The sequence below is a fragment of the Orcinus orca genome, chromosome 2 (genome assembly GCF_937001465.1).
Source record: "Orcinus orca chromosome 2, mOrcOrc1.1, whole genome shotgun sequence".
NCBI lineage: Eukaryota > Metazoa > Chordata > Mammalia > Artiodactyla > Delphinidae > Orcinus > Orcinus orca.
The window spans coordinates 190807939-190821444 of NC_064560.1; the positions used below are offsets into that span (position 1 = coordinate 190807939).

The 13506-nt window shown below is 38.5% G+C and overlaps 1 protein-coding gene across 9 annotated transcripts in view; it reads left to right on the plus strand.

Moving 5' to 3' along the window:
- UNC79 (unc-79 homolog, NALCN channel complex subunit) overlaps positions 1 to 13506 on the plus strand; it is a 249702-nt gene that overhangs the window by 115096 nt on the left and 121100 nt on the right. For all 9 annotated transcript variants that reach the window (XM_049706558.1, XM_049706562.1, XM_049706559.1 and 6 more), the window contains one exon: positions 1614 to 1844. In XM_049706558.1, the coding sequence (XP_049562515.1) occupies positions 1614 to 1844 (231 nt within the window). The remainder of the gene's footprint in view (positions 1 to 1613; positions 1845 to 13506) is intronic.

Here is a 13506-nt window from a genome sequence, read left to right on the forward strand (position 1 = left end):
AGAACACTCTTTGACATAAATCACAGCAACATCTTTTTTGATCCACCTCCTAGAGTAATGGAAATAAAAACAAAAATAAACAAATGGGACCTAATGAAACTTGAAAGCTTTTGCACAGCAAAGGAAACCATAAGCAAGACAAAAAGAAAACCTTTAGAATGGGAGAATATATTTGCAAATGAATCAACGGACAAAGGATTAATCTCCAAAATATATGAACAGCTTATGCAGCTCAATATTAATAAAACAAACAACCCAATCCAAAAATGGACAGAAGACCTAAATAGACATTTCTCCAAAGAAGACATACAGATGCTGAAGAAGCACATGAAAAGCTGCTTAACATCACTAATTATTAGAGAAATGCAAATCAAAACTACAATGAGGTATCACCTCACACCAATTAGAATGGGCATCATCAGAAAATGTACAAACAAAAAATGCTGGAGAGGGTGTGGGGAAAAGGGAACCCTCTTGCACTGTTGGTGGGAATGTAAATTGATGCAGCCGCTATGGAGAATAGTATGGAGCTTCCTTAAAAAACTACAAATAGAACTACCATACGACCCAGCAATCCCACTACTGGGCATATACCCTGAGAAAACCATAGTTCAAAAAGACACATGCACCCCAATGTTCATTGCAGCACTCTTTACAATAGCCAGGTCATGGAAGCAACCTAAATGCCCATTGACAGACGAATGGATAAAGATTATGTGGTACATATATACAATGGAATATTATTCAGCCATAAAAAGGAACAATATTGGGTCATTTGTTGAGACGTGGATGGATCTAGAGACTGTCATACAGAGTGAAGTAAGTCAGAAAGAGAAAATCAAATATCATATATTAACGCATATATGTGGAACCTAGAAAAATGGTACAGATGAACCGGTTTGCAGGGTGGAAATAGAGACACAATGTAGAGAACAAATATATGGACACCAGGGGGCGAAAGTGGTGGGGGTGGTGGTGTGATGAATTGGGAGATTGGGATTGACATGTATACACTGATGTGTATAAAATGGATGACTAATAAGAATCTGGTGTATAAAAAAATAAATAAAATAAAATTCAAGAAAAACCAAAAAACAGAAAACAAAAAACAAACAAACAAAAAAAACTTTGGCCCAAAAGATAGAGATACAATTGCTATAAAGACTTGTTTCCCTGGCCAAATATTGACAAGTTTTACATTAAAAAATGAAACAAAACAAAAACAAAACCAAAAACCAGAAAAGGCCTCTACCTCTTGTTAAGTGAATAAGCTGCAGCAGATGTCAAGAAGAGAAGGACAAGGTAAAGCAGTTACCCTACAGTGGTATTATGTCACTCCTGTCAAGGGGGGGAGATTTCAATTACTCATAAATGTAGTTTTAATAAGAATTTAAACAAATCATATTTCAGTAATTCTTAAAGTGGTTCAAAAATTTAAATAAATAAATAGGCATTCAAAGGGTTCAAAGAACAACAACAAAAAACCCCCTGAAAAAAACTCTGCCTATTTCAAATGGATTATACGGGGCATCTTTCTTTTGTTTTCGTCTTTTACCAAACATGTAATAATTATGTAAGGAGGCTGAAGGAGAGTCTGATCTACCTATTTCCAGGTGAGCCTCTGCACGCCCAGTGAGAACACTCCTACGGAAAGCTTGGCCAGGCTGGTGGCCATGGTGTTTCAGTGGTTTCACTCCACAGCGTATATGATGGATGATGAAGTTGGAAGTTTAGTGGAAAAGCTGAAGCCTCAGTTTGTCACCAAGTGGTTGAAGACAGTATGTGATGTTCGCTTTGATGTCATGGTCATGTGCCTTCTTCCCAAACCAATGGAATTTGCCAGGGTAAGTGGAGGCTGTCGATGAAAAAACATAATCAATAATCGATCTAAGAAAGAAATGGAAAATGTTATTTGAGCCAACCTGAGGATTATAACCCAGGAGAGAGTCTTTCAGAAAGTTCTGAGGACTGTTCCGCCCATTAGAGGTCAAAGCCCAGGTATGTAAAATTTTGAGACAAAGGGTTTTACATCAAATGATGTATTATTGACAGTTTACAGAATCCAGATCTACACATACAAAGCACGTAGTGGGTCATGGGTCATCATGGCCCTTTACAAGATCAAGAAGGGAAGTTATCTTCTAAGGAGTTGTGACCCTTGATGAGGTTAAGAAGGAATGTTATCTCCTAAGGAAGTCTGGTTAATGCAGTTGCACAACACACACTAAAGGGGATGGAGGAGGCCCAAATGGGCAGAGAAAAATTTTTTTTTTTTTTTTTTGCTGTACGCGGGCCTCTCACTGTTGTGGCCTCTGCCGTTGCGGAGCACAGGCTCCGGACGCGCAGGCTCAGCGGCCGTGGCTCACGGGCCCAGCCGCTCCGCGGCATGTGGGATCCTCCCAGACCGGGGCACGAACCCGTGTCCCCTGCATTGGCAGGCGGACTCTGAACCACCGCGCCACCAGGGAAGCCCAGAGAAAAATTTTATGTTTAAAATTTTCTTGTCTTGCTATAAAATATGAATTGTTTTCATCAAGTCCTACAGCTTGGACCTTGTTGGAGAGGAGGACTTAGGGAGAAGCACTATTGTTACAGAAACACTGGGTTTGCCTCTTGGTGGGTGTCGAGCCAAAAGACACAACCAAGGCAAAGAGCTGGAGAAGGAGGGATTTATTACTTGCAGCAAGTGAGGAGAACACCAGGGATCTTTCCCAAAGTAGTGTCTCTCCAAACAGCAAAATTGGGGAAGTTTTAAGCTAAGGGTATGTGCATATTCATGAAGGGCTTGAGCAGAGAATTCAGCATAGAATTGGGGCAAAGATGGACAGAGTCCAGACTTTAGTGGGTAGAAGTCAGGGGGTCAGAAAAGGTCAACATCATCATTCCTTAGGTTCCGACCAGTCTGGGGTCTCAGCATGTAGTTACCATCCTCTACCTGGTAGGGGGTGTGGGGGTGGGGTGGGGCTTAGTTCCTGCAGAACTCAAAAATATGTATCAGATTGTGATGTATATTCTTGAGGAGGAACTAGGACTCTGCTTTATTGCTGAACTATTGTTTCTTGACTGCTTTTCCTTTGTTCCTGCCCTTAAAATCATTAATTACTGAGACCTGTTCAAGGCCAAGCATTGTGGCCAGGCTTAGATCACAAAATGGCTTAGGTGAAATGGCTCCTTTTCTGTCAAAAAGCCATGCCTGGTTCTCTTTCTCTGGGGACACCCTACCCTATCTGTTTACACTACCTTAGCCGCTAGAGTATTATCAGTGACTGTAGAAGAGGGACATCTCTCTTTAACTTAGTCTTTTATTTATTTATATTAATTTTTATTATAGCTAAGTGAGTTTAGTAGCTACATTTTAAGTGATGTGCTGCTTTGATGATAGTTTGTGATGGGGAAGAATGGCAAGATGAATGTGCAAAGTATCTTTAAGAAATTTAAGGAAATATTCTTTCCTGATATCGCTGAATATTTTTATTAAGAAACAGGAGAAAATAAAAAAGCCTTTCCATGAGGTGGCAAGAGCTCAGTCCTTTTCTGGTTTACAGTCTGTGGAAAGGCTAACATTTGACTAGGGGCAATTTCTGTGGTTTCACATATATTTCTAGAGATGAATGGTCCCTGCCCTCCCATCTGGAATGCCCAAAAGATTTAGGAACTGCCACAATGCTCCTTTTCCTCTGGCTTATAGGACAAATTTCTCTGTGCTTATCCTCTTGCTTCTGCCTCGGTGGATCACAGGCTTCAGATATACAGCTGGTAAGACATCATATTTCTTGAATACAATATGATTTGTGTCTAACCCAGCAAGATGGATATCTAGAATCAGTTTCTGGCAGCAATATATGAATTTTTTTTCAAGGTATTTTCTAAGTTTTAATTTTTTTGTGTGATTTTTGGGTTTACTTTCAATGAAGTCTTGAGGCAGTTTTCAGTTTATTTCATTTATTTATTTATTTATGTATGTATTTATTCATTTATGGCTGCATTGGGTCTTCATTGGTGCACGTGGGCTTTAGTTGCAGTGAGCAGGGCCTCGTCGTTGAAGTGCGTGGCTTCTCATTGTGGTGGCTTCTCTTGTTTCGGAGCACGGACTCTAGGCATGTGGGCTTCAGTAGTTGTGGCACGCAGGCTCCGTAGTTGTGGCGCACAGGCTTATTTGCTCCGCGGCATGTGGGATCTTCCCGGACCAGGGCTCAAACCCATGTCCCCTGCATTGGCAGGCGGATTGTTAACTACTGTGCCACCAGGGAAGTCCCAGTTTTCAGTTTAAATAAGATATTTAAGGATAAAACAGAACACAGACCTTCTAAAGAGTAGGTTTTATTAGATTTCCAGGAGTCAGAGCGTTCTTTGCATTTACCAAGATACATTTCTTTCTTCTTTGGTGCCACCTACTGACTCATATATAAAATTAGATTTTTGCATGATGGAAATGTGCAAAGAATGCCATTTCCTGGCATTCTTTGACTGTGTTGATATGTTTTCTATTATTGTTCCTTTTGGAATAGTAAAGGACTGGTGTGATCTGATTCTGAAAGATAAGAAGAAGTGATTATGTTGGGAGGAAAACTATTCCTCTTATAGCTTGGGTTCAGTGGTTGCGAGCCTGCATATTAATTGATAAGAGACGTATTAACAAGAGAAGAGACAAAATTTATTAATATTTATGCACAGGAGTACTCTTCATTGACGGGTTATTTCTTTAATAACCAGAGATAAAAGGTTTATATACCAAACTTCCGGGGGGTGGGGGTGGGAGGAGGCATTTCGGAGGAGGCTTGAATGGGAAGATATGGAAAGTTCTTTTGGGCATTTTGATGCCAATGGAAATGGGCAGCCTGTCTCCAAGGCAGCTGAATTCACAGGAAACTTCCTTTGAAGGGGGTTAATGGCAGCCATGTTTTTCTGGAGGCTCTGTTTTAGTCAGGTAAGGGAAGTTCAGATAAGGTTTCTCTCTACATCTTCTTTAGCTCAAATGTTTTCACTTTTTTTTAATCTTCACTTCATAAAGATAAAAAATAATCTTTATACCAACTCTGGGGGTCTGAGTGGGTCCCCACATTTCTCCTATCTGTAACTTCCCTAGAAGTTTCACACAAAAAGGAATCTAGGTTGATTGACTTGGAAAGAAGATTTGAGTTAGGAAGTGCTAGGTAAGAGATCTGAAAAGGAGGGAAAGAGCATAAATTAGAACAAGGAAACAAAAAGAAAACAAAGATTAGTGGTTAGAGTAGACAATAAACCTAGTTTCTGAGTCCGAAGGGCAGCCAGTCAAGAAGATTTCTAGATGTTGGGCTTGAAGCATCTTTAGATGATGAATGAGACCATCAGTGTCATGGTCATGGTTATTTCCTAGAGCAGAGCATGGAAGATGTGGATGTTTGGTGAACTTCCTCAGTGACCTAAACTGTTGCAGCAATAAGTCCTTTGAAGTTTATGTCAAGTTGTCCTGCTTCAGCTTACAGGACTTTGGGACAAGACAACCTAGAGTCTCAATGAGGAACTGGGCAGTCAGGTTTTAGTTCTTAGTGACACCAAGTGAAGAGGGTAGTAGAAAAATTGGAAACATTAATTGATGAAAATGTGCAAGACAGCAGGATCCAGTTTATAAAGAGGTTAAAAATAGCTCAAAGGCAATGAACAGAACTAGAATCTGAAAATCCACAGGATGGGTTATAGTTTTCTGTTGAAGCATAAAATTTGTCTCTCAATTACCACCATTTTGATCAAAGAAAATCAAAGTAAGATGATTCTTGTTCACAACGTAAGTCTAGTCTCATTAAATTTGGCCTGATTATTTGCATAAGTGCAGCAAAAATGGTATTTGACCCCATGGGCCTTTAAAAATTTGCTTTGCTGGAAGTTTTTTTAAAGAATCTCAGATTGGACTTTTATTGATTTATTTTTTTAAAGATTTTTTTTGATGTGGACCATTTTTTAAAGTCTTTATTGAATTTGTTACAATATTGCTTCTGTTTTATGTTTTGGTTTTTTGGCCACGAGGCATGTGGGATCTTAGCTCCCCAACCAGGGATGAAACCTGCACCCCCTGCATTGGAAGGTGAAGTCTTAACCACTGGACTGCCAGGAAGGTCCCTCAGATTGGACTTTTAAAAGCCTCTCCACGCTCGGAAGCCAATCTGTCATCATACTTATCTTCAGTACCTATAGATTTGGGTGAATTTCTCTTCTTGAGGTCCCCAAAATACTCTGTTTCCTGGGCCTGTCAAGAAGTGACTTTTCTTATTTGCCTGTAGGCTGGGAACATCATAAGTCAGGTACCAGGCTGGTTTTTTCCAAGAGGGCTTTATAAGCATTGGTTCCATGATGTCAACCTTAGTTCCTTAAAGCTGTCTGGTCATATTTGATTCTATGCATATCTTTCTCAAATATGACATTTCAGTCAAAGCCTTGATAATATAACCAATTTTTCCAATTATGTCCTGTTACAAGGAGAACAGATTCTTACTGAACTTGTGGAAATAGTTATATTGCCATATAAATAAGAGTATTGTAAGAGTTTCTGAATTCTGGGAGGTTCAGGTAGGGAGAAAAAGAAATGTTTTGCTTTTGTTTACAAAGGTATAATCTACTAAATAGTCATGAGTTATAGATAGCTTAAGAGAAATCTTATACCCAGAAAACAGAATATTAATGAACCAGCAGTAAAAAACACATAAAAATTACCATCTTCCTTCAGCAGTTCATTCAGTCCCATGTAATTAATTATTTGTTCTGCTTGGTCTTGGGTTAGCAGTTTTATGAACCCATTGGCTTCTCCACTAGAGTTCTGGAATCTTTACTCAGTCCAGTGGCATGGTCTCAAAGTTACTTGAGCAATTCCATCAGAAGTCTGTACCCCAGATTACCTGTTATAGTCCTTTCCATGGGTCTCAGAGACAGTCCTTTTTGCTGAAGATGAAGCATTCTGGATAGTAGCCGATTGCAAGAGCTTTCTGGAAAACACTGGAATAAAACAATAACTGTGAATGATAAAGTCTTAAAATGGCTGTATTAAAGATCTGATGAGAGCAACTGGAATTATGATGATAAAATTATGCCATTATTGTATACTATCAGGCAAAATAGCATAAGAATATAATAGTGAACAAAAAAGGCGTTGACAGATTTTTAGAAATTACATCTAATTCCTGGAATATTTATGTTAAAAACATTTACCTATACAGATATAAGCTAGGGAAGGTTAAGAATCTCTTCTTATTTGACCATGATTTTCATGCAGTTCAACATATTAAATAGACCTAATTAGCTTAACATCTCTTTTTACTAGGAGAGAACAAATCCTTTGAGGTTTTCCAGAGGCCCTCTCAGAAGGCTCAAAGTCAATTTGAGATCAGGATTTTATTTAGGATTTGATTTTGGTATATGTACTGCCGAAGCGAGCATAAGGATTTGATCTGGGGAAGCAAAATATCAAAAGTTGTCAAAATGTCGAAAGTTTTGGACACTTAATTAACCAGGATGACAGGTCACTATGAAATGATACTTAGTTATCCATTTAACCAAAATGGCAATACAGATATCAAAAGTAAATATGGGATCTAACATAATTTAAAATCGAGAAGACTCGGTTCTTTTAAATAATTGAGGACATGATGAAGACATGTTCCCCCCCCACACACACAGTTCCTTTACAACTTCATATTTTCATTCAGGTTTTTGTCCTTCACTTTCCTCTTTCTCATCTGAAAGCCTTCACACAACCTCTAAACCACTATTGATACCTTAGGACAGAATTACAATCTTTTCCCTTGACAAGAACACCCCTCATTCCTTGAATATTTTGCATAAAGAGGTTTTTCCTTCATCCTTATCATTTCTAGAAGTTTCATTTATATGTTGATTATAATTTTCAACACTTAATAACCTCTATTTTTCCACGAAGACCAGGAAGTAAACAATTGTGAATTGCTTGTCACATACCAGCATTTTGTAGCATACTAGCAAATTTTATGATTATACCATCTCATAACTTCTAGAGGATATGCTTCTTCATAGTATAATTTCTCAGAGTGGCAAAATGAACACATTTATTAACAGATCCAAACAGCTTTAGCTCTCTGTAAAAATAAGAAGCCAAAAGTAGATAAAATTAAACTTATATTCAGTAGTTAATGTTTTGGTGTTTTATCTTATTTAGAAATGATCTAGATATTCAATGAATATCTATTATTTAACTCAATATAAATTTAGTTTCAGGTTACCAAAAAGATTTTGGAACCTACTTCTAAGAAGACATATTATAACACACAATTACTGTTGAAATAAAGCTTGTCATAATAATAATTTAATTTGATTAAAATGGAATCTATAAATTTTATAATCTTAAACCTCTAGTAAATATAATATGAGCTTATTTGACTAGTAAACCCACGTCGAATAAAAATGTATGCTCATATCATACTCAGTGCTGATAACTCAGAAGATGCAGCTGTTTTTATTAAACCAACAGTATTAAAATAGTCTTATTTATCAAAGATTTACACAAATTGTTACTGAACTCAGATTTGGCTGCTCACTTCTCAAAAGCCAATACTTGAGAGGCAAGTATTTGTAGAAAGGAAAGTTGCTTTAATTAGAAAAGCCAGCAATCTGAAGAGGTGAACTCATGTCCCAAGACCAAGTTGGAAGATTGTGCTCAGCCATGACAGTTTTTTTTTTTTTTTTTTTTTGCGGTACGCGGGCCTCTCACTATTGTGGTCTCTCCCGTTGCGGAGCACAGGCTCCGGACGCGCAGGCCCAGCGGCCATGGCTCACGGGCCCAGCCGCTCCGCGGCATGTGGGATCTTCCCAGACCGGGGCACAAACCTGCGTCCCCTGCATCGACAGGCGGACTCTCAACCACTGCACCACCAGGGAAGCCCCATGACAATTTTTAAAAGGAAAAAGGGGAAAGAATCTCTGAATCACTGAGGCAGGAAGTTGGGTTCTGCATCATTCCCCGTTGGGTGCAGACTGGCTGACTCTTTCTTCAGATGTTATATTGCCTGCGTGATCTGCCTGCAGGATTGCTAAGGGGGCTGCTGGGGGTAGAGAGCTTGTTATTCTTTAACTCCTTAATTCTTCATTCTTGCTTCTTTTAATCCAGGAGAAGAATCCACAGGTTAGGCAAGGCATGGTGTGCACTCAGGAGAGCATAAGTCAGGAGTTAGGTTAAATTGTCTAGTGATCTCGTTCCTATAAGGTTTGAGGGGAACAGAAATAGGCAAACAGGAAAGGGGCAAAAGAGCTGCTTACAAATCCCCACTTTTCAGACATCATTCCATTTCTGTGGGATTAGGGGTGAAGGTCTGTTCTCTGTAACTTCTTCATGCTGACATAGAGCACTGTATTCTCAGAGTGAAAGATGTCAACATGGGTCTATAGCATTTCTTTGCTGACAATTTTACTTGCCCACTTATATATATGGGCAGAGCAAGCTATAATTATTTTGATGCCCACAAAGATATAGATTATTATGAGCAATAATGTTAATCCCATTCTTTTGAGGCCAGTTCTTAGAAATGTACTAGCCGTAGATTCAGTACTGCTCAAGTGGAGCACCTTATGTCATGGCTACAGTCTGGTCATCATGCAGTCAGCTTTTCCCCTCTGGTGGCAGTTAGAGTATCTGTAAAACAGCTCAGGAATGTGCACCAGACACTGAAAGATTCTGTGACACTCTAGTCCTAATCATTAACTGTTTGAGCCTGCTTTTTGGTGACTCAGGGAGGCCTGGGAGACTTCAGCTTTTCTACAAACAAGAGGCAGGGGACATAGAGGGGCCTTTGTACTTGGGGGTGGGGTGGGGGCTCAAGGTTCTGCTCAGTTTCAAAATCACATGAACTTGAAAAACATTTGGGTTGCTTCCTATATTTCTGAGAGTTTGGGGAATATTTAAATTTTTTTTTCTTTTAGTTTTATTGATCTTTGCTATTGTTTTCTTTGTTTCTATTTCATTTATTTCCACTCTGATCTTTATGATTTCTTTCCTTCTGCTAACTTTGGGTTTTGTTTGTTCTTCTTTCTCTAGTTCCTTTAGGTGTAAGGTTAGATTATTTGAGATTTTTCTTGTTTCCTGACGTAGGCTTGTATAGCTATAAACTTCCCTCTTAGAACTGCTTTTGCCACATCCTGTAGGTTTTGGATCGTCGTGTTTTCATTGTCATGTGTCTCTAGGTATTTTTTGATTTCCTCTTTGATTTCTTCAGTGATCTCTTGGTTATTTAGTAACGTATTGTTTAGCCTCCATGTGTTTGTGTTTCTTACTTTTTTTTCCTGTAACTCATTTCTAATCTCATAGCGTTGTAGTCAGAAAAGATGCTTGATATGATTTCAATTTTCTTAAATTTACTGAGGCTTGATTTGTGACCCAAGATATGATCTATCCTGGAGAATGTTCCGTGCGCACTTGAGAAGAAAGTGTAACCTGCTGTTGTTGGATGGAATGTCCTATAAATATCAATTAAATCTATCTGATCTATTGTATCATTTAAAGCTTCTGTTTCCTTATTTATTTTCATTTTGGATGATCTGTCCATTGGTGTAAGTGAGGTGTTAAAGTCCCCCACTATTATTGTGTTACTGTCGATTTCCTGTGTTATAGCTGTTAGCAGTTGCCTTATGTATTGAGGTGCTCCTATGTTGGGTGCATATATATTTATAATTGTTATATCTTCTTCTTGGATTGATCCCTTGATCATTATATAGTGTCCTTCCTTGTCTCTTGTAACATTCTTTATTTTAAAGTCTATTTTATCTGATATGAGTATTGCTACTCCAGCTTTCTTTTGGTTTCCATTTGCATGGAATATCTTTTTCCATCCCCTCACTTTCAGTCTGTATGTGTCCCTAGGTCTGAAGTGGGTCTCTTGTAGACAGCATATATATGGGTCTTGTTTTTGTATCCATTCAGCAAGCCTGTGTCTTTTGGTTGGAGCATTTAATCCACTCACATTTAAGGTAATTATCGATATGTATGTTCCTATGACCATTTTCTTAATTGTTTTGGGTTTGTTTTTGTAGGTCCTTTTCTTCTCTTGTGTTTCCCACTTAGAGAAGTTCCTTTAGCATTTGTTGTAGAGCTGGTTTTGTGGTGCTGAATTCTCTTAGCTTTTGCTTGTCTGTAAAGCTTTTGATTTCTCCACTGAATCTGAGTGAGATCTTTGCGGGTAGAGTAATCTTGGTTGTAGGTTCTTCCCTTTCATCACTTTAAGTATATCATGCCACTCCCTTCTGGCTTGTAGAGTTTCTGCTGAGAAATCAGCTGTTAACCTATGGGAGTTCCCTTGTATGTTATTTGTCATTTTTCTCTTGCTGCTTTGTCTTTAATTTTTGTCAGTTTGATTACTATGTGTCTCCGCATGTTTCTCCTCGGGTTTATCCTGTGTGGGACTCTCTGTGCTTCGTGGACTTGTGTGGCTATTTCCTTTCCCATGTTAGGGAAGTTTTCGACTATAATCTCTTCAGATATTTTCTCGGGTCCTTTCTCTCTCTCTTCTCCTTCTGGGACCCCTTTAATGTGAATGTAGCTGCGTTGAATGTTGTCCCAGAGGTCTCTTAGGTTGTCTTCATTTCTTTTCATTCTTTTTTCTTTATTCTGTTGCGCAGCAGTGAATTCCACCATTCTCTCTTCCAGGTCACTTATCCGTTCTTCTGCCTCAGTTATTCTGCTATTGATTCCTTCTACTGTAGTTTTCATTTCAGTTACTGTATTGTTCATCCCTGTTTGTTTGTTCTTTAATTCTTCTAGGTCTCTGTTAAACATTTCTTGCATCTTCTCGATCTTTGCCTCCATTGTTTTTCTGAGGTCCTGGATCATCTTCACTATCATTATTCTGAATTCTTTTTCTGAAAGGTTGCCTATCTCCATTTCATTTAGTTGTTTTTCTGGGGTTTCATCTTGTTCCTTCATCTGGTACATAGCCGTCTGCCTTTGCATCTTGTCTATCTTTCTGTGAATGTGGTTTTTGTTCCACAGGCTGCAGGATTGTAGTTCTTCTTGCTTCTGCTGTCTGCCCTCTGGTGGATAAGGCCATCTAAGAGGGTTGTGCAAGTTTCCTGATGGGAGGGACTGGAGGAATATTTAATTTTTAAAAGCTCTTATATTTTTTAAGCCCATTTAGAATAGAGATCTTTTAAGGTGTTTTATAAATAATTTGGCAAAACCATCCAGAGGAAGAAAATACCATATATACATACCATACATACATAAACTTACAGGCAGACACAAATACAGACCTTATAGAAAATACAGACCTAATACAAAACTCACTAGTTTATATAAGAGCTGGTTCTCATCTTTACCTCACTTTTATTCAAATTATGTTTCTAGCAGATGGACCAAGTTGTTAGTTAATCTGTTCAATATAGTGTTAAAGTTTTTAAGCAGTATTTGTAGGGGGAGACCCTTAAGAGCTTTTTATTTGCCCTGATATATAATCTGATAGAGGCTGTGATTCAGCCTTAGACAGTTGTTTTAGTTGACTAAGAAGTTACTTTTTAAAGGCTGGAGTATGCTAAGGAAAAAGGCATTGGAGGTTTGTTAAGGGGAGTGTTAAGTGATGCTTATCAGGAGGAGAAATAAATTTCTCCTATTTTATGAGAGGAGGCAATAGTACAAATAAAAGCAAGGCACCCCTTAGAGAGCCACAGTTAATTCCTTGAACATTTGCATTTTAAAGAGATGATTCTCAAGTCCTTGAGAAGATAGTGCTGGGTGGTAGAAGATTTAAATGTCAAAGAGGGAGAGAAAGGATGCAAGCTTGCTAGATAACAATCTAAGAGGGTTTTCAAGGGCAGATTTGTCTCTTAACAGGTTTTGACTGGGACAAACAATAAATTCTCTTGGCAGCGTTGAGCTTTTACAAGCAGGCATTTTGAGGAGGTTCATGGGAGGTGGACAAAATTATTTGTGTTGAGAGTCTGAAGTTTTTAACAGGTCCAAGGTGAGGCCTTAGTTGAGAAGAGGACTCAGAGGAGCCTGTCTGAGGAGGCTGGGCCTAAGACAATTGCTGTTTAAGTGTTTCTTCTTCTGAAGGGCAGGGCAGTCCCTTTTCCAATGTCCTGCCTTTTTACGGTAGCTGCAATCATTTTGAGATGAATAGGGGAGGCTTTGGGGCTGGTAAGAAGGATGGATGAGCTTTGGGATTCTTCTAGAGCCACAGTTTAGTTTTTGTAAATATTCAATTAGTAAGGCAAGGCCACTTATTTTTAATTCTTCAAAGAATTAGATGACAGCCTCAATAATAACATTAGGGAGCTGGCCTGTCCATGCAACCACATTACTTTGAAGTAACCTCTTTATATCAGAAACGAGATTTTCAACTAAAGTAGAAAACAAAAGACTCCTATGATCTGAGATTTGTAGATTTAGAGCTGTGTGCCTTTGCAATATTTTTTATAAATTGTGTGACAAAGGTTTTAGGATATATTCCTTTTCTCCAAGTAGATCATTCCATTTTAGCGCAATTAAACTTCTGAGGGAAGGCCTTTATAATGGCTCCT